This window comes from Tinamus guttatus, unplaced genomic scaffold (genome assembly GCF_059628265.1).
Source record: "Tinamus guttatus ecotype Peru unplaced genomic scaffold, ASM5962826v1 Tinamus_guttatus_pri_ptg000434l, whole genome shotgun sequence".
NCBI lineage: Eukaryota > Metazoa > Chordata > Aves > Tinamiformes > Tinamidae > Tinamus > Tinamus guttatus.
Window position 1 is genome coordinate 2,332,640 of NW_028288968.1, and position 21,293 is coordinate 2,353,932.

At 43.2% G+C, this 21,293-nt stretch overlaps 1 protein-coding gene across 1 annotated transcript; it reads left to right on the forward strand.

Moving 5' to 3' along the window:
- Positions 1-913: 913 nt before the first annotated feature.
- COPG2 (coat protein complex I subunit gamma 2) lies at positions 914-21,035 on the forward strand. Its single transcript, XM_088531820.1, has 24 exons — positions 914-1,000; positions 2,459-2,511; positions 3,236-3,316; positions 4,140-4,211; positions 5,334-5,413; positions 6,104-6,179; positions 6,447-6,539; positions 7,704-7,790; positions 8,722-8,879; positions 9,451-9,584; positions 10,287-10,354; positions 11,001-11,189; positions 12,077-12,172; positions 12,613-12,856; positions 13,692-13,767; positions 14,738-14,841; positions 15,737-15,862; positions 16,754-16,816; positions 16,943-17,082; positions 17,843-18,014; positions 18,572-18,669; positions 19,453-19,591; positions 19,981-20,079; positions 20,525-21,035. The coding sequence occupies exons 1-24, from the start codon at positions 964-966 to the stop codon at positions 20,653-20,655; spliced, it is 2,616 nt and encodes an 871-aa protein (XP_088387946.1). The 5' UTR covers positions 914-963; the 3' UTR covers positions 20,656-21,035.
- Positions 21,036-21,293: the final 258 nt, after the last annotated feature.

Genomic DNA, 21,293 nt, shown 5'->3' on the forward strand with positions numbered 1-21,293 from the left:
AGGTCCAGCCCCAGCGGAGCAGAGAGGCCACCCACAGGATGCGGCAGCCTCCCAGCGGCAGCCCCTGCGCCTGTCCTCGCTCTTCCAGATCCACCGTGTGGTGGCTGTGCCCGGCGATGATGGCTTCAGGCACGGCTGCGTCTCGCGCTGGGCAGCCAATGGTGCCCCGTGAGCCCCCTCACCACGGTGGCGTGGGGGAATAAACCCAAGTTCTGGCGGTGGAGGGAGTTTCCTGAGGGAGGCAGCGCACAAAAGGGTAGGGAAATGGGGTGGGGGGGAGTGAGGAAGGGAAGAGAGAAGGGAAAGGAAGAAAAGGGAGAGGGAGAGAAAAGAAAAGAAAAGAAAAAAGAAAAAAGAAAAGAAAAGAAAAGAAAAGAGAAAAGAAAAGAAAAGAGAAAAGAAAAGAAAAGAAAAGAAAAGAAAAGAAAAGAAAAGAAAAGAAAAGAAAAGAAAAGAAAAGAAAAGAAAAGAAAAGAAAAGAAAAGAAAAGAAAAGAAAACAGGTAAAGGAAAAGGAAAAGGAAAGGAAAGGAAAAGAGAAAAGAGAAAATAAAAAGTCCAAAGCGCCTCAAGCAGGAGGCCCCGAGCGCCTCACAAAATGGCGGCGCCGCCCCCTAGCCTCCCTTCCCGCCTCCTTCAGGCCCCGCCCACAGCGCCCAGGCCCCGCCCACAGCGCCCAGGCCCCCGCCCCTGGCGCCACAGCCCCGCCCCTGACAGTCAAACCACGCCCCCTGCGCTCCAGCCCCGCCCCTGGCGCGGCAGGGGCGTGGCCGTGGGCCCGGCGGAAGTCGCTGCGCTGGGCGCGCCGGGTGTCGTGCGGCGCCGGTGCTGAGTGACAGCACCGCGGCCCAATCGGATGGCAAAAGGTGAGGGTTGCCCCGCCTTTCCCGGTGAGAGGCGGGACTTCCGGCGGGTTTTGCGGCGGCCGTGCGGTTCGGCGGGAGCGGGGGGTGGTGGCGGCGACATGATCAAGAAGTTTGACAAGAAGGACGAGGAGGCCGGTACGAGAAGGGCCAGCGGGAGCCTGGCGCGCGGCGCGGCCCCCAGCGGCCCCGCTGAGGGCGTGGGGGAGGGCAGTAACGGCCGCCGGGGTGGCGGTAACGGCCGCTGAGGGCAGTAACGGCCGCTGAGGGCAGTAACGGCCGCTGAGGGCAGTAACGGCTCACAGGGGGGCAGCAACCGCCGCTGGGGGCAGTAACGGGTGTCGGTGGGGCAGTAACGGGTGTTGGGGGCAGTAACGGCTCACAGGGGGGCAGCAACCGCCGCTGGGGGCAGTAACGGGTGTCGGTGGGGCAGTAACGGGTGTTGGGGGCAGTAACGACTGACAGGGGAGCAGTAACGGCCGTTGAGGGCGGTCGCCTCCCCTGAGGCCGCTCTTTGGAGCCCTCCAAATGCCCCCGGTTGGGTTCGGGTTCTTGTGGAGGCCTCAAAATGACCCCCGTTGCATTCGGGTTTCATCTCACCCTTGATCCCCTTCTGCCTGGGAAGAAGTAGGGAAAAGGATCCAGGAGCAGCACCTGGGTCTGCAGGGATGCGATGACGAGGGGGGTTTTCCTTGAAACCTGCATCAGGAAGTTGTCTGCCCTGTGTGCTGCCAGCAGAGGAAAAAAACATAATCCAGAGTTTTTCACTTCGGTTTCTACTCCCAAGGACTAAAGAGGGGCCAGTCCCTCCTCCCTTCCTGACCTTGTCTGGGGCTCAGAGCTTCCGTCTGCGTTCCAGCAGACTCAAACTTATTCTGTGTAAAGATGACTCTCCAAAGCAAGGAGTAGGGGCTACACTGTGGAAGATATTCATGTTCCCCTACAACAGGCACAAGGATGCCTTTGTGCTTCGCATCACGTTTTCCCTCTGCAGTGTGTTTGAAGTCTCTTGCAGAGCTTGTTTTTAGCTGGCAGGTAACGGTCTCAGGCTCTGCAGCCCGTTACAGACTCTGCAGAGTTTCCCTAATATTGATGATTTTGTGACACGTAGCAGCCACACTGTTTTTGTAGCTTGCTGGAGAGCTCTTTCCAGTGGCACGTTAGTCAATAGACTGTCATTTTACATCCTTAGCAGCATCTGCATCCTGATATGTTCAGTGTTCTCTGTGCCTGAAATAGAAAAGGGAAGTCTGGAAAGAAAAGGAGTAGAGACTCATGTAAAGCGGGTATTAACACGGCTTTAATAGTAAATACTTTTCTTCCTCCTAACCCTCCATCTGTCTTTAATCTGACGTTCTTCCTTCCTCTTCTCTTCCTCTTCTTTTTTTTTTCTGTTACTTGCGTTGTAACAGGAAGTAGGTTGAAAGCTCTTGTTGAACATGGGTTATTCCAAGTGCAGTGTCACTGGTGGATTTGTTCCCCAAGTGGTGAGATGTTCCCGGGAAGCTTAGGGCTGGTTCCTGCACCTTCTCTCCTCTCGTTTCCACACAGTGGTTAACATGTTTCCCTAACAGAGAGATCTGTTTTCTTATTCAGGTAGTGGCTCTAATCCGTTCCAGCACTTGGAGAAGAGTGCCGTGCTCCAGGAGGTAGGAATAATTACTCCATGATGTTATTTAACTGCCTCTGATCGGGGTGTGATGGATAATCTAAATTCCCAGGGGCAGATGAATTAAGAGCATGCCAAGTTTCCATGAGAGGGTTTCTTGTGGGGGACTTGGATGGGAATAGGCTTCTGGTTTCCCTGTGGATGCTCCGAGGCACTTTGGAAGAGATGATCCTGCTTTCCTGTGCTCACTCAGCATGGAGCTGAGTATAATAACCTATAATGTTCATAGTGGGTCTTCCTGCTTCTTTTTATGTACTCCAAGAGCAATTGCAAGTAGTGAGATGGATGGGTGATTAAATATTTGGGTAATTCTTTGAGGTGCAAAGGGATATAAATAGGAACTTAATAATTTCAATTTGCCCTATGAATAGGGCAGATACACCGAGTAGATACTGCTGCCTGAAGGAATTGAGTTGAACATTTTAAAAATATGCTTTTATTTTAAAGTAATATTGTTGGTACCGAATGTCTGGGACAAGTTTTGATTAAGCTGTGAATTGAGAGCATAATAAAATGGGTTCAGGTTGCTGCTCACCCAGCAAGACATGCCTGAACAGAACAACCAGGACTAAGTTAATTGGGTTGCATTTAAAATGAGAAAGTTATAAGCCACTTGAATGAAAACAAATTGTTTTAATGTCTATTATAAAGAGAAAAAAATATGATTGTTGGGTTACACCGTCATATTTGTGCTGTGTTTGTAGGCACGTATCTTTAATGAGACCCCTATAAATCCAAGAAGATGCCTCCACATACTTACCAAGATCCTTTACCTGCTGAACCAGGTAATCATCTCTTCCTAATTTTAAATGAGTGTTCCTGGTGCTAATTTCTGATAATTTTCAGGGAAAGAAATTTGATACTTCTGGTGGACTCAAAAGACAACTTTTTAGCGATATCAGAAATGGAGTGTTTGTTCTGTAGTACTCTGTTTTCACTTGTGATTGCTCTTCTGAGGTGAGCTGAGAGGTGTCACTGAAGGATTTATGACTTTTCCGAGTGCAAAGTGAGAGCTGCCAGTTGCTCTGTGTTTAATATGGTGCTGTGTAATTAAGAATTGTTCTTATCTGGCAAATGAGTGAGTCGGGTAAGAACAGAAGCCACAAGTGAAAGGTGTTTTCTTTTTTATTTGTGGAGAAATTGGAAATCTGATAAGGAAGCAGATTTTATATATTCACGTAGACCAGATTCCCTGCCATATCGGGCAATATTTAACATAGAGTTAGGATGAACCTATGCTGTTCAGTCTTAGTTAGCACAAGTCACATGTTAAATAGATTGCAAGGGGATCCTTCTCATTAATGAAAATGAAGCAAAATTAACTGCTAATACTTGGAAGTCAAAAGAGGGAACACAGTTTAATGGGCAAACTGTCTCATTTCTGTTCAACTGTGGGTGACATTTGTATTGAAGCCAATAGGTAAGAACTGGTAATATTAGCATGCACTGCCCAAGAAACACAAGGTGAGGGAGGGACTTTCTCAGAGGAGAAAACATCCTTGGGGAAAGAATTGTCACTATGAGAGTAGGTGGCACAAGTGGGGAGTGGAGCCTGGTGGCAAATGATGCTTTGGCAAATCTCTCACTTCTTGTTTGCCTTCTTTTTAGGGTGAGCACTTTGGAACCACTGAAGCCACAGAAGCTTTTTTTGCAATGACCAGATTGTTTCAATCTAATGATGTAAGTATCTGGTTTTAATGTTTTATTTTGATGCTTTTTGTGTGTGTGTATTTTTAAAGCTTTTTGCCTCCCTACTCTTGGCAGCATTCACAAATAATTGCAAAAGAGTTGAGTTTAATGATGTGGGAAGAATGTGGAGCGAGTACTTCAGAGAACAAGCTGTGCATGCAAATGATTTGCTTGTTGTAGTTTGAAAATAATTGCGTAATAACATGTAGTTACCTCTGTGAGTGTTTTATTTTATGTCCTAAATTAATTTTCAGTTCTAAAGCACAGATAGGCAAATACACTATAGAAATCACTATAATTTTGTGAGCGTGTCCTGCACTTGCAAGTAATCTCCATTTGCTTAACTGTCAAAATAAAATTTTAAATTTGCCTGTCATTCAGATACTAGTGTTCTCTAGAAGAGCTTGTTATGCTCATAACTCAGCAGAAAATGATGAGAACACCCTGAAAATGTTGGATGCAACTTTTTGCTACACCTTTTGTGAAGTCCCTTTCTGATCCCTTTTGCAGACAGTGTCAGGGCCCCATAACTTTATGCAATGTATCCTTATTTCTGTTAAAAATAAACCAGCACATTATTTTTTGAGATTTACCTACAGAAGGTTTCATATGCAACTGTTTAAAAAGGTAACAGATTTGTGATAGATTTCTTATATCCGTATTCTAGAAGATTCTAGAAAATATTTTTAGTGCAAAACATGTCATTTACTTTCACAGAGTTAAATGTTAGTGCTCTTTGCACATTTCTGTTTTTTTTTTCTTTGACAATAATAAATAGGTCAGGGGAATCAATTTTAAAGCTTTTAATAATAATTGTATGGCTTCTGCACACAGATTATCACTTAAAATTGACATGATCCCCTCATTGAAATTAGAGGTTCTAATTTGCAGCAAAGTGGCTCATGCTTTAACTTGACTTTAATTTGTGCTCTAAACTTTTCTGAGGTTCGCTGCACTAACAGAACTTTGCAAAAACTTTGATAATGTCCACAGTCTGTGGTGAAATTAGACATATACGTAGGGTATAGACTGAGAGGGGATAAGGGTGTTCTGTGGCGTCATTTAACTTCTAAAAGGGAAGATTTATTGCTATTTTTCATTATGTTTTCACAGCAAACCCTTAGAAGAATGTGTTACCTTACAATCAAAGAGATGGCCAATATCTCTGAAGACGTCATCATTGTCACCAGCAGGTAGTAGAACTACAGAGAACACATTATGAGAGCTCTGGTACCAGCAGTTGTATCTTAATGTGTTTTTTAGCTGCTACAGTTTTTGCACTTACATTTTTTTTAAAGAATAGAGTAAGATAAAATAAATTGTTCTGTAAAACTGACTATCACCATGTAAAACTTTGATTTTCTTAGACCATGTTGTTAGGCTTGTCTTAAAAAGCGGGGAGGGAAACTTGCATACAGTTTAGTAGTAAGTTACTTTTTTATCATCCTGCGAGATGATCCATCAAGTATTTGCTCTGTAGTAAAAAATAAAAATATTGATGTGAGAGCTGAAACTGGACCTCTGGAAATTGCTTGGAGATTGATTTTGAAACTGTTCTGGAAAATAGCACATAAAATTTCAATTTAGATGATAATGAAGTTTAGAAAGAAGAGGAACATTAAAAGAATTCCTGAGCTGAATAAACCAATTCCAGAGCAAAGCAATTTTATGGCCTATGTGTTTTTTAATATTCTGTATGTCTGTAGAAAGTGATGCTAATAATTATTAAGAAGTTGTTTCTAGGCAGTATTAATCCTAGTTAATAGTTATATGGTAATAGTTTGAAATTAGCTTCAGCTAAATAAAATGAACTAAATTTCCCCAGAGGACTGAGACACAGAGATGTTAAAGAAATGTTAACAACCCCTCTCTGATTATTGTAGTTTGACCAAAGACATGACAGGGAAGGAAGACGTGTACCGAGGCCCAGCCATCAGAGCTCTCTGCAGGATCACCGATGTAAGTACAAGTCACACTGTTGTTTTGGGTGTTAAAGGGAAGGACCTTGGGGGCTGTAGTTTCTGTTCCGGGGCTGCTTTGCTGTCAGGTGTATCTCCCTTTCAAGAGCAGGTGTTTTGAGGCCTAGTTTGATCATTTGAATTCAAAAATGAGATTTTTTTTCCCTAGAGTTTTTTGAATATGACGTGCAGATGTTTCTGTCTTGCCCTGCTTTTGTGCTCTGCCCGCAGAGCTTGCACATCAACTCTTTTCTTTGTTCTTTCACAGGGTACAATGTTACAAGCCATTGAGAGATACATGAAGCAAGCCATTGTGGACAAAGTCCCCAGCGTGTCCAGTTCTGCACTGGTGTCTTCCTTAGTAAGTGAAGAAGTAGATTATTGTAAATCAGTGTATTGTTGTGGTTAGTCTGTAATATGTGTAGCTCTTTGGCTGGCCTTTGCTTCTTTTTTAATTTCCTTTAACATAAGTAATCTTTGCCTCCTCATTGAGAAAGAAACAGCAGCAACAAAAAAAAACAGCAGAAACAGGATTTCCTGTGTTTCAAGCAGCCTGTCCTTTTCTTTAGAATTCCATATTGCAAGAGAGGCACTATAAAACTACTAAATTGCAGCATGCTCAGTCCCCTCTCTATGTGTTTAGAACCAAACATTCATTTCTCTGGAAAGGAGCTTTGTGTTGCACCACAGCTTTGTGTTCTCAAAGTTTAAGCCACTTAACCCTGAAAAGTACTTAACAATTTAGTAATAGAAATCTAAAACAACCAGCTTTGTGCTTTGCAAAAAAAAAAAAAAAGAAACACTGATTACTGTGCAAGTGCTTATCAGTTCTAGAACAGAATATAAAAACAACCTGCTTTGTGCTGCGCAAAAAACAAATCAACAAAATTCCTGCCCTGATGAGGTGTAATTCAAGATTGTTTTTCCTAGTATGTAGGAGGAGGGTCAGATAAAGAAGTTCACTGTGAATTTTGCCTCTACTGATTAAGAGAAAAGCCTGAGAAAGAATCTAGTGGTTAGTATTTTTACTCAGAATAGGTTAATATTTTTACTCAGAGGGAAGGTGCAGGTGAAAGCATGGTAGTTTGAGCTTGATACATAAGAAAAAGGAGATCCTAGGTGCCTGGATTAAAGAGACAGGTTGCATTAGTAAATCACTGAGAAGAGGAAATTAGAGATTGGAGCAGAACTGTGTAGGACCCTGAAAAAAATGCAGAAGCTGCATTAATACGGATCACTACAGTCTTCTTGGTGGAGTTAATAGTAGGCAGAGGTGAATCGTTCTGTTTTTTCCTCTGTCCTGTTAGGATGGAAGCAAAAACTCTCCGAGTTATTTTTCTTTTTATCAGTATGGGTGCCTCCATACAGATTACATATTTAGGAGATGCTCTTTGTTTCCAATATTATGCCAGAAAGCCCTAGATATTCTTAAAGCAATAAACAAAACGTGACAAAATAGCTCATGGTACTTCTCAGTGCTTCTAATATTAGCTTGTTTGCAGTCTCAATTTGTGGCTTCTTACAGCATATGATGAAGATCAGTTACGACGTTGTAAAACGGTGGATCAATGAGGCTCAGGAAGCAGCTTCTAGTGACAACATTATGGTACAGGTATGTTCAGGGTGGGGGCCCAGAAAAATCCAAACAACTATAAAAAAAAAAAAAAAAAGTGTTCGAATTTGAGGGAAATAGCTTTATTGTTTCCAAAATCACAAGCTTCTCCATGATCCTTCCTTATGATGAGCTGTTTATTGCAATCCTCTGCCCTTTTCCTGCTATTTTTGGTAGCAGGAATGCCTAGTTTAACAGTTGTCATTGTCAGAAAAAAAAATTTTAATTTGAGCTTTCTAAACTCAAGGAATAATCTTATTTACTGCTTCCCAAATCACCACCATTTCTTATCTTGGCCTTCATAACATTTTTACCCGGAATATCAGTGAGTTATCTGTATGAGCAAAATTTCAAACAAATATTCCAAACAGTTATGGACGTGAAAATACTTGGTGTGTTCAGTGAAGCAGTGTCATAAATCCACATTCAGAAACAACAGTGCAAAAACAGCTTTCTTCCAACTACAATTAGCAGCTTCATTAAGCCTTACTGTAAATCAGGCTTATGGCAGAAAGCCTTGGCAAGTAACTGGGAATGTTTTTCTGTACTTTGCACTTCGGATTCTCACTATAAATGCCTCAAGGTTCTTAGTAGGGTCAGCTGTCATTTGAAACGCTTGGGTTATCTTGGCTGTTATTGCATAGACTTACTGTGCAGTATAACTTAGTCACCTGAGACATTAGAAGTTATGGCATTCAGTGGAGAGAAAAGGAAGTAAACATTGATTTTTATGGCTTTCTTAAGATCTAGGAATGTGTTGAGACTGTCTTATGGTAAACAGGAAGGGGAAAGAAATACTGTAGATCTGTTACATGTAAGGAAATGATGAATATTATCCCTCCTGCATGTTCCAAAATCTGTCTTTTCCTTCCATGGTGTGTATACACCATCTTCACATGTTCTTGGGCACATCTCACTTTTCCTTTTCTAGTATCATGCTCTGGGGCTGCTCTACCACCTTAGAAAAAATGATCGCCTCGCAGTTTCCAAGATGCTGAATAAGTTCACAAAATCTGGCCTGAAATCCCAGTTTGCCTACTGCATGCTGATCCGAATTGCAAGCAAGCTCTTGAAAGAATCCGAAGAGGGGTAAGTGAGAGACAGCCTAGGAATTACAAAACAATCGTAGTTAGAGTTCAACAGTACCTGGGAAATTTGCATTTTGTAAAACTAACTTCAGAGTAGGAACAAAAATTGCAGAATAATTTCTGAATGTGTGCAGTGTTTTCTGCTGTGTCTAGTTAGAGTAATTTTTAGTACAATAAGAATCTACCTGAGCTATTTAAACAAAAGGATCCATCCTGTCCTGATTTCTCATCCTAATAGAATATAATACAGTTATTTGAGAACCTCTCCTGATAAAATTTTTATCAGGGGTAATTTATCTGTGTGAAACATGATTAGTAATAAATTATCCAGTTATCCATTGCCAGAATGTGTCAGTTCTGGGTTGTAAAAAATAACATAGAGAGTAGTAGAATAGTGTTAAAATGGCAAGTTCAGAGTTGAAGCATGAATCTGCCTTATGAATAGAGCAAAATGGCAGTGGGAGAAGTGCAGGAGCCAGTGCACTCACTGTGCTGTCTGTCAGGCTCTCAGAAGTGCGGGGACAGTTTGTACACGGGTCAGTGTCACAGTGTGAACCCCCTTCTCTCCGTAGACACGACAGCCCCTTGTTTGATTTCATTGAGAGCTGCCTGCGGAACAAGCACGAGATGGTTATTTATGAAGCCGCCTCCGCGATCATCCATCTTCCCAACTGCACGGCGAGGGAGCTGGCACCTGCTGTTTCAGGTTGGTCATAAAGAATCCTTCCTAGCACTAATGTAGGAATACTGTGAAGGAAAGGGTGGCAAAACACATAGTAAAGCCATTGAGCACAGTATTTCACTTAATGCTTCAAAAAATGTAAATTTACCATCTTCCTTAAATTGGGAGGCTTGTGAGTGGGAAGCAGGTTGATTCTTTTGCTTTTTTCTTTTTCCATTTCATCCGGAGTTCTAGGGAGGAAGACCAGTTAAGGCACAGGATGATATTTGTCTTTCTCCAACTGCAAGAAGTAGGGACGGGGGGTGAACTTGATGACCCAGGCAGTTTATACCATAGTTTATCACATACTACTATGTAAGAAAAAAAAAAACAGGAGGTTGCTTTTAATTTGATTATGAAACTAGGAAATGCTGAGTGGAGCTGTGTGAACTGTATATAGCAATACGTAGTTGCATGTGGACCCTTTAGACTTTTCTCCTTTTCCTTGGAAAGAGCCAGGATCTGTTTTTCTGCTGTGGTGAATTTTGACTGCAGTGTTTGCAGCTCTCAACACCAAAGAATTGAATTGAGGCAACTTCCCAGATGTTACCTGGCTTGGGAAACTCTGTGCCTAAAGGCTCTTCCCTCCCCAGAGGTTACAGGTGCCTAGAGTATTGGGAGCCAGTTTTTGTTAGAGAATCTCTAATATTTTGTCATGAGTTACTTCTCCTTATTCTTTATTTTCAGTGCTGCAGCTTTTCTGTAGTTCTCCCAAACCTGTATTGAGATACGCAGCTGTACGGACCCTTAATAAAGTGAGTGCTTCCAAGATCTTCTAAATACACCTAAATCTCAGAGCAGCAGAGGAAGCCAGACCTCAGTGCCTAATGGTGTGTTGTGGAAAATAGAGCAATTGCTCCTGTGGTTGCTGAATTCAGAATTATTCCATGCTGGAGGATTGGTTTTTGCATGCCAGATCTCCTGTTGTGACAGAAATCTTATCCGGACTCAAGCTGTGTGTGGCCATTTCTGCACCACAGGGCTTCAGCCAGTTATAGTTGAGAAACCTGTGATCTCTAAACAGTAAAGAAGTAGAGTCTCACATTTTTAATGCTGTGAAATGGGTGAAGGAAGTAAAATAACGTTCTGGTTTCAAAGCTGAACACCGTGAGAGAAACAGAGCAGCGGTTAGCTCATGGGTCAGGACTGTTCAACTTAGGAGCTGTTATTTGCAGCCAGAGGAGATCATTTTAGAAGCTGAAATGTGAAAACCTGGGCCTTGGTTATATCCTGCCAACAATCATGGAATCTAAATAAATGTACATTTAGTCACACAGCTTTGCATTACTTGTGGAACAGAGCAGTTCCTGAAAAAGCAAGAGCTTTAATCCTTACCATACATAAAGTTTTGAATTGCAGGATGCTGCTGCTCCCACCTAATTGTTGGAATTCCCTTTACAGGTGGCCATGAAGCATCCGTCTGCCGTAACCGCCTGCAACCTGGACCTGGAAAACCTCATCACGGACTCCAACCGCAGCATTGCCACTCTCGCCATCACCACCCTGCTCAAGACAGGGAGTGAGAGCAGTGTAGACAGGCTCATGAAACAGATCTCTTCCTTCGTCTCAGAAATATCAGATGAGTTTAAGGTGTGGCATTGGAGGCCTCTGCTCTTTCCAGCTGCAGGTTTTTCTCCCATTCTTGTTTTTATGGAGTTTTCCCCATTTATTAAACCCTCAGTGACTTGGTTTGGCACAGCAGAGCCAGCTTTGAAGTGCAGAAAGTGTGATGCTCTGTTTTTTAACTGACTAAACGTGCTGTTGCATTCCCCCCTGCTCTTCGCCTGCTGCTCCCCACCAAAAAAAGAGGATAAAAATCCTTTGGTGGGTTCGTGGCTCTGGTGCAGTATCCTGCAAGGCTTCGTATTCTGGTTGCCTCTTTGGAGAAGGGTGATTTTAACCATTCTAATTGAATCTTTATCATTTCAGTCTCATAGTTAAGAAGCATAAATTGTAGATTTCCAATTAATTTGTTTAGTCACTACAGACTCAGGTAATAACTTGATTAAGGCAGGTAGTTCACCTGTACGTTTGCTCCCTTTTCATTATAGAGTTGTCTCGAGGAACGTGACATCTCTGTACAAAATCAAGGTCTACCAGTCTGTGGTGCTCTTACCTTTCTGTTTTCATGGGGAAATACAAAGAGTTTGAAATTGCAAATGTTTTTAATGACAAAATGTAACTATTTAAGTTAGAATTGAGATGCCATCCTGACTGGGTGGAGAGAGGGAAGGAAGACCTTTGAATTAACCTAGTCTGTCCTAAATATAGTCTGTCTATTAAGGCCAGGCCTGGCAACATGCCAGCCTAGAGGAATGGGTAATACATGCTGAGAGTCCATAAACTGATTTTACCCTTTTTGTACGTGAATTTAACCTGTTGTGGTGACAGATGGAGATGATGCCTGCGTGAGAAGCTTGTGCTCTCCCTAGAGGAATAAGCGCACGGGACTAACATCCTTCTCTGTTGTTTTTCAGGTGGTTGTAGTGCAGGCAATAAGTGCTTTGTGCCAGAAATACCCCCGGAAGCACAGCGTCATGATGACCTTCCTCTCCAACATGCTCAGGGATGATGTATGTTTAACACTTTCCACGTGTTGTTTTTGGTAGCTCTCTTACTACGAAGGGAGTCCCCTGCCTTATTAGACGTCATGAACAGTCTAATTTAATGAACATTAAGTGAACATTAATTAAATTAGTGAACGTTAAACAACAGTGATGAGGCCTGACTGATTAGCAAAGCTTTTCTCAAGGATCAGACCTGTCCGAAACGTGCTCATGCATTAGACCACCAAAAGCTGCTCTGAGGACTGCTCAGAAATGTGTCTGTGTTGACTGCTTGGAGATGGGAGGAGCCCATAGGGTTATCCAGCCTCTTTCTGTTTTTATATATGCAAATATGTCTCTTTTCTGTATGGCAAGAAGTAATTAAAGCCTGATGAGAGGAGACCAGAGCAGTGCTGCAGTCTGGGCTCTTCCAGACTGAGCGAGTGTCCTTGTCCTTCCCTTCCTAGGGTGGCTTTGAGTACAAGCGAGCCATCGTGGACTGCATCATCAGCATCATCGAGGAGAATCCTGAGAGCAAGGAGTCGGGCTTGGCCCACCTCTGCGAGTTCATCGAGGACTGCGAACACACCGTCCTGGCCACCAAGATCCTGCACCTGCTGGGCAAGGAGGGCCCGAGGACTCCGTCGCCCTCCAAGTACATCCGCTTCATCTTCAACAGGGTGGTGCTGGAGAACGAGGCCGTGAGAGCTGGTAAGTTCAGCTCGAAAGCTGCCGTCCCCTCGTGGCCTCCCGAAGGTCGAGGGGCAAGACGTGGAAAGGGGAACGCTGTTAATTCCATAATAGGCCTAGTTATCCGCAGCAGACTTAATATTTAAGGAAAACTCTCCAGGGCTTAATGTGTATTGTTTTTGTGGAATTCTGCCCTGTGCAGATGAGGATTTCTTGGAAGTCTGTGGCACAGTGGTATTTCCCCTCTTTAAAGGGTCTTCACGGTGAACCCTTTTGAAGCCTTCAGCCTTCTGTCACAGTTGGGTCTTGACACTGGCAACGTTATCAGGATAAGTTTGATCCCATGATTTTTGGTGGTGGAAGCACAGGGAAGGAGGAAACAAAAAGAGCTCCCAGATAAATCCTGGACCAGGGTGCACTTGATTTTTGTCAATAACAGTTTCAGTTGCCATTTCCTCATTGTGAGGGGACAGATCTAGAGCATCCACCAGAGAGCACTTTAGAAACCTCGTTATTGTGCATGCCAGAGGGACCAAAAGCAAGAGCCAGGGAGCTTGAACTAGCCTTATTGTGCAGGGCTGCTAAGCTGTCCTTGTGCTGTTACTAGCTCCCTCACCCCTGGGGCTCTGAGCTGTTCCCTAGCACTAAACTATTTCCATTTAAAACAGCAGGAAATATGGGTGGGTAGGAGGAGGGAGGAGTCTTCTTCACTGACCTTAGGTTTATGGAGTGGAAGTGAAAACCTGTGTAACTGGTACTTCAGAACGATAGTGTGTGCAGTGCTCTGAATCTGGTTGTGAAAACGTGTTTGCATGAAGCTCTTCCACACCTGACCTCTCTCTGCTTTCTTCTCCAGCTGCCGTGAGTGCCCTAGCCAAGTTTGGTGCCCAGAATGAGAATCTTCTGCCAAGCATCTTGGTGCTTTTGCAGAGGTGAGTGGGTAGAGCTGCGTTGTGCCCACGCTGAGCCCATTGGTAGCACCGGGCTCTCTGACTCCACAGAAGAAGCAAGGTCAGAGCAAGCCAGAATTTGCCCTTGTTCCTGTCAGGACGTGCTGGTGAACTCAATAGGTGACTCCATTCTACCCGTCCTCACTGAAGAGAGTGCAGGGCTGCAGAGGGTAAATGAATAAAAGATGTAATTAGTCGGGGGAACACCTAACAACCTTCTCGTGGCTTCTTAATTCCGCCTGAGAATGTTCCTCTGCGGGTAGTAGATCTACCTTGCTGTAGCAAACCTGTATATATTTGCATCCCTTGAAGAAAGTGTAGTTCTATTTCATCCAGAAATAACTTGCACGTGGCTGATTAGTGTTCCAGTTTCACAGGTCCACTTGTCTGTGGTTAAGACCATTAAGCCTTCTTAAATTCTCTGCACAATAAATGGTGTGTTCTTCATTTGTGTAACACTGTCATATATCATAAACCCTTGCCATGTCTGGCTTCTAAATGAAAGGAATAATTCAAATTGCAGGCTGCTTCAGGCAGAAGGCAAGTGGAATATAGATGCACATGAGTCTCTGTGACTGCAGGTGTCCTGATTACTGTTTAAAAAGCAGGAGTTGCTAGGAGGTGATCTCTATTTATAAACTAGCTGTTATAATTGGAAAAAAAAAGCAAATATTTAAGTCATGAGCCCTTCTTAAGTTCTGAAATAGCAACCTCTACCTATTTTTTAAAAAAATCTTTATGCATTTCTTCTGCTTTTCGTATATGTTGAAACAAAGCTGTGGAAAAAGCAAGTCCAATCACCTGGTACCCATCAGAATTCCCTGCACCTTTTCTTGCACAGATCCATTCGGAGTTGCACTGTCACTATCAAGTCCGGGGTGGTCGGTGGCATTTCAAGCTCAGCCCTCGTGACATCCTCAGCCAATTGACTCTTCTCTTGTTCCCCAAACAGGTGCATGATGGACAGTGATGATGAAGTTCGGGACAGAGCAACGTTCTACCTGAATGTTCTGCAGCAAAGACAGATAGCACTGAATGCTGCATATATTTTTAACGGTCAGTGACAGAAAGGATCTAATGCCCCCTGGAAGCCCGAGCTGATATTTCATGTTCTGGTTTATGGATCGATTTTTGTTGTAGGTAGATGCAAGGGTAGTTTTCTTTGGAGAATATTGGGTACCTTTTATCATAACTGGAAGGGACAGAGCCATGTGTTTCTTTTGACCCTTTTCACTTCCCTGTGAAATGCTAGAACAAGTTCACAACACCGGATTGAGCAAGACCTGGGGAGTATTATCTAGGAAATGGAGGAGGAGTGTGGGTTGGGGTTCTTTCATCACTGTCTTTCCCTTCACCTGGGACAAGTTTCTTAACCTTTACTCTCTCTTTTCCATTACAAAACTGGGATGACACATCTTGATATAAAGATGCTGTATGACCCTGCCTGAAGGGTTATGCAAGCAAAGCGTTTAAGATACAGACTATTCAAGAGTGACTTCTCTAGAGTAAATTGCTCACAGTGTTTAGACTCAGCTATCTACTAGAATAGCAACTTTCTCTGTTATCTTCAGAGTAGTTTTTGCTCAGTGCCTTGAAATATTAACAGTGTGTATATGTGCATGTGTTTTCTGAGGGATGGAGAGACCTTTTCCAGCTTTTATTACCCAAAGTGCTAACCTTATCTCTTTAACTTCAAGCAAGCTTTAAACTCCCTATCATGTTTTTTCCCTAGTCTGAGCCAATTGACAAGCTACAGAGAAGAACTCTTCTTAAAATAAATTTCCTGCTTTGGCTTCAAGAGGGTGGTAACTGAGACATGGAGCTGTTTTTTCCAAACTCGGACCACTTTGTTGCTTTTGGTGCAGTGAGCCATCCAAAATTCACCCTGTCACAGTGCCATTTCTATGGTTAAAACAGAAATCTTCAGCTTCTGTTTGTTTCTGCTTTGCAGGGTTGACTGTCTCTGTTCCTGGCATGGAGAAGGCCCTGCATCAATACACACTGGAGCCTTCGGACAAGCCTTTTGATATGAAAACAGTTCCACTGGCTACTGCACCAATCTTTGAACAGAAAGCAGGTAACAGTCAAGCTTCATTTAAATAGTCTGTGCTCCAGGTGAGGCTATAAGCATCAAGGTTGCCATAATACATCATTTCTGTAAGTGACTGCCATCCCAACAGGGTCAGGCCAAGACTGCAGCTGGCCAAGCTGAGTGTTGTACTGGCCTTGCACCACCAAGCCTCTCAGAGCCTCCTCCAAAGCACTATAGCAATGGCAAGAAAGTTGTCATTTGTTCTGCTAGTCTCCTTGTTGCCTTTTATCAGAAAAAGGTCTGAGATCAGAATTTCAGTACATTGGTGTTTGAGGAAAAATACATTCCAGAAGCACTTAATAACACCCCTTCATTGGGTTTATACCATGTTCTTGAACAACTGTTGCATTTTGGCCTTGCATAACGTTTTAAAAAAGACCCCTTTTTTCTTCTCTTTCTCGTCTTCCTACCTGTTAAATGGGAGGAATAGGAGCTGCTCTCTTTCAAACTATACATGTTGCAGCTTTTCACTTAAACATGGTAAATGATTTTGTGCCTTCTGAGAAATAGTAGCATGTAATAAATGATACATGACTTGTGTATCATAGCTGGAGCTTAGTATATTATAAAGCTGCAGATTTCATGTCATCAGTATGACTAGTTTTCTTTCAGGGTGGTGAATATAGCAGTGCTTCAGTTTTGGAGTAAAGGGAGTTCTGGTTGTTACAACTCAAATCTCTCCCTTCTTGTTAGAATTCAGTGTTACTTAAAAGAAGAGGAGCTATTTCTGGTACAAGGAATGAGATTGGCAATGACTTGCAGCAGAAATGTGTGAAATGCCAACAGCTCAATGAACATCTAGCAGAGATCTAAAGGCAATTAAAACTTCTGTGTTACGGAGTTGACCACGGGGTGTTTTTGCTTCTGTCTTCACAGAGATTGCCCTAGTGACCAGCAAGCCTGAGAAAGTCGCTCCTTCACGTCAGGATATATTCCAAGGTATGGGAGAAAATCAGTGGGTCTCTAGTACTCAGTGGGAGGCACCTTATTCTCCCTCAGGTCAGAGAGGAGTGAGGAGCGTGGTTGTCATTAAGTCTTTGTCCTCTTTTTCTCCTTTTTGTGCAGAACAACTGGCAGCCATTCCTGAGTTTAAGAACTTGGGTCCATTATTCAAGTCTTCAGAACCAGTGCAGCTCACGGAAGCAGAAACAGAGTATTTTGTTCGTTGTATTAAACACGTGTTCACAAACCACATAGTTTTCCAGGTAAGGCAAGATAAGCACTTCTGTCACACTGTGGTAGGAGCAGCATGATCAACATGATCACTATGCCCTGCAAAGAACCTCCCTGTAAGGGAGTCACACAGGAGAGTTAAGAGGGTGTGTGATGTCTGCATCCTTCTAACATTCTTTTACTAGAGCCAGCAAGAAGAAAACTTGTCTTCATGATCAGAAGAGGATGGGGGTTGTGATCCCATCTGTTAGAGAATTCTAGTAAAATTGGAGAGAGAAGGCTGAGAGGGGATCTAATCAGTGTATATAAATACCTCAAGGGAGGGAGTGCAGAGGACGGTCATGGTCTCTTTTCAGTGGTGGCCACTGATAGGACTAGAGGAAATGGCCGGAAACTGAAACATCAAAAATTCCATAGGAACTTAAGGAAAAATTTCTTAACAGTGAGGGTGACAGAGCACTGGAACAGGCTGCCCAGAGAGGTTGTGGAGTCTCCTTCTCTGGAGATCTTCAAAACCCGCTTGGACGCAGTCCTGTGCCACGTGCTTTAGGTGTCCCTGCGTATGCAGGGGGGTTGGACTAGATGATCTCTAGAGGTCCCTTCCAACCCTAAGCATTCTATGATTCTATGATTCTATGAGAAATTGTTCAGTGAGAGTGGCAGGATTGGGTCAAAGGAGTGGGATGTCTGCCGTATGCAGTGAAGTGTCATAGCTGTCCCTGGGAAAAATCTTGATGATAAATGTTTCTTCCATGCTGAAACTGCTTCTGTTTTTTTTTTTTGATTTGGCAGTTTGACTGCACAAACACATTAAATGATCAGCTGTTAGAGAGAGTCACTGTGCAGATGGAGCCGTCGGATGCTTACGATGTGATTTGTTGCATCCCAGCACCCAACCTTGCTTACAACCAGCCAGGAATGTGTTACACACTCGTCCAGCTGCCCCAGGATGATCCTACTGCAGGTAACATTTGAGAGGGAATCATTCTTTGTGGAAAAAATCCCTGAAATGAACAATTTTCAATAATAGTTATCTTTAGGATGTGGCATTTAAGGGGATATTGAGGTCTTAGCATTTTTTCTTGTCACACTCCTTGATTTTTATTAAGACTATTTGTGAAGCATATTGTGTACACTTTTTAACAGATGGATATCAGATGACTAAAAACTTAGATATAAATGAAATTAAATATGGAGATTAGGTGAGATCATTATCCGCTTGACAGAAACCCCAGCAGAGTTTTTCCTGGTGACTGCTGCTGCCTGAATCACACCGCAATATTCTGTGAAGAGGCTTGTAACACTGTGGCCCGGGGATACTCTTCCTCTAAAAACATCCTCTGTCCTTCATATTAGAGTCTGGGGAAATCATACGTGAAGCAGAAAAGTGCTGTGACCTTTGCTGTGACTCTTTTTGGGGGGAGAGCTAATGCATGCCATTCCCAGTCTTTTTTTGGGAAGCGAAGGCATAAGCAGAGGAATTTGTCCCACTGACCTCTGTGTGCTTTTCTTGTTCCCCAGTTGCTTGTACTTTCAGTTGCACTATGAAGTTCACCGTTCGAGACTGTGACCCGAACACAGGTGTCCCGGAGGAGGATGGCTACGATGATGAGTATGTGGTAAGACAGGACCATTCACATATTTTTTCCCCTTGCTACTGCAATTCTGAACACATGACCACTGGGTCGACAGTTCCCTTTCCACTGGATTCCTCTAGTTTCCTTCCAGTTTTGAAGCCAATAGGAGAGAATGCGAGGGCTGCCTGAAACACCTTTTCCATAATATTCTAGTTTTAGGCTGTGTGCCTTGGATCCTTCCCCAAAAATCTCGCTTCTGGTAAAAGTTGACTGAGCTTTAGCACCATATGGAGATAGGATCTGTGGGGATACGCAGGAAGGAAGGAGTTATTTCCATATCTCCTTTTAGAACTGTGACCTGCTCTTTTCCTCTACCCTGAGCATTTGCACTTCTGTGTGTTGTGTTGATGTTACCAATCACTGACATGTGAATTATCTCAGGGAGGTCCCTTGGGGGGTGCCAAAGCCCATAGCTTGCTGGGCTTGAGGAAAGTAGAGGCTGCTTCTGCTTTCTGAGGAAATCTCTCCCCTTAGATGTCCAACAAGGGCTAGAAAGGACTTTGATTTGCTGAGCACCTGCAGTATTTCCTGCTCTCCTTTGGTCTCACTGCTGTTTTGTGTAAATGCTTTAAGCTTTGCAGGTGACCACGATGAATGTTATTTTTCTTCCGTGCTTTTTAGATATTGTTAGTATCTAATCAAAGTCTAGCATGCCAGAGTTGCTTTGGCAAGATGCTGCTGTCCCTCCTTGTTTCTTTTCCTCTTTCTAAGATCAGGATCCTTTATGTAACTGGTAGCTGAAAATATCCCTTCCTTTTCTGCCAGCTGGAAGACTTGGAGGTGACCGTGTCTGACCATATTCAGAAGGTCCTAAAGCCCAACTTTGCAGCTGCATGGGAAGAAGTAGGAGACAACTTTGAGAAGGAAGAAACCTTTGCACTTAGCTCAATTAAAACCCTTGACGGTGAGATGATCTCTCCTCCTTGTTTGTTGGCAACTCCATAGTTATCCTTGATTCTTCCATAATGGGGGAATACTTGGTGTGGTAGGAGAATTTTCTAATGTAACGTGCTAGCAGCGAGGCTGTGTTGCAGCATGAGGTTGTAGTGACTGGAAACTTGGCAGTGCTCTCTTGCTGAGACTGATTTTTGGGGTGGGATGTACTCCTAGGCTGTTAAAACAGCAGCAGGAACATCACAAGGTAGGTGTGTTGGTGGGGTTGTCACCAGAATTGCAAATGGAAATGGTTAAGCCACGTGGTTGCTTTGAGTTTGTTCTTTAACCATGAGTTAATTCTGACAGAAAGCTTGTCATCAGTGTGGAGATAACGATCTTTTAAATCTCTGAATGCAGAAGCTGTCAGTAACATCATCAAATTCTTGGGCATGCAGCCTTGTGAGAGATCAGATAAAGTGCCAGAGAACAAAAATTCCCACACGCTCTACTTAGCCGGTACGTACTCACACTGTCACACTCTGTGTTTCCTTCACCCCATGCAGACAGATTTTTTTTCTTTTTTTTTTTTTCTCCTACACGAAGGGAAATGAATTAAGAGATTTTGTTCTTGAATAGAGAGCTTTTTTTTTCCTGTAGAAAGCTGAGGTGAGCAGCGAGCAAAATGCAGGACAAAGGCAATCTTCCTGAGGGGAAGGGTTCTGAAACCTGTGAGTGGAGTGACTTCCAGAGAAGATGCTCAAACTCAATTCCCTAAAAATTGCTCTTTTGGTTGGGGATTCCTGGGACCCATTGTCAACTTCCACTCACCAAAAACATCTCCTAAATTGGCAGTTCACAGAATTCTTTAGTAATCGTGGCCCAGGCTGCCAAATAATATTAAGGTCAAATAATATATATTATAAATAATAATAAATGTGCCAAATCTTGTTTGTGTTGCCAGGTGTGTACAGAGGTGGCCACGATGTGCTGGTAAGATCCAGGCTTGCACTAGGAGATGGAGTGACCATGCAGGTGACAGTCAGGAGCAAGGAGGAGATGCCTGTCGATGTCATCCTGGCTTCTGTGGGCTAAATGTTACAGCACCGAAGTGGGAATATCCTAGCGAGCCCCATCCAGTGTCTCCCGGATGTCAAGCAGCCTGTCTGTCTTTCTGCATGTAGTTTTTACTCCTCAATTTGGTAAATATTTTGTATGATGTTACAGTAGTGGCTGGCTGATACTGAGCCTTTTCCATGTCCCCTCCCTCATTGCCACTTACACATTCCCATCTAACTTATTGCATCTCCGGCCGCTTGCAGTTGCCGCAGGGAAGGATTAAGATGTGGTAGCTGGTAAGAAAATGCAATCGAACTTTTGTCAAAAATGATTTTTATTAACAGAAAATAAACACTGATCGGAGTGGTGGAATCCGTATGAATTACTGTTAATAAAAGAGACAACTCTTGTTGTAATTCTGTCTGCTTCCACATCCTCAGTACAGAAAAAGTAGCCCAGAGTGGCAGAAACTTGTCCTTCCTCCAGCGATTAAAGCCACAAAACTTGCAGCTTCTACCAACTTGCATATTTACAATCAAATTCTTGATGATTTGTCTCCTCTGTTTCATAGAAAAAGATCCATATGCAGAGTTTAAACATAACTGGAAGTGGTATATTCATTTTGTACTTAAGAACAGCACTTCTCACCCTTATGTCAGGTATTATTCAGATAT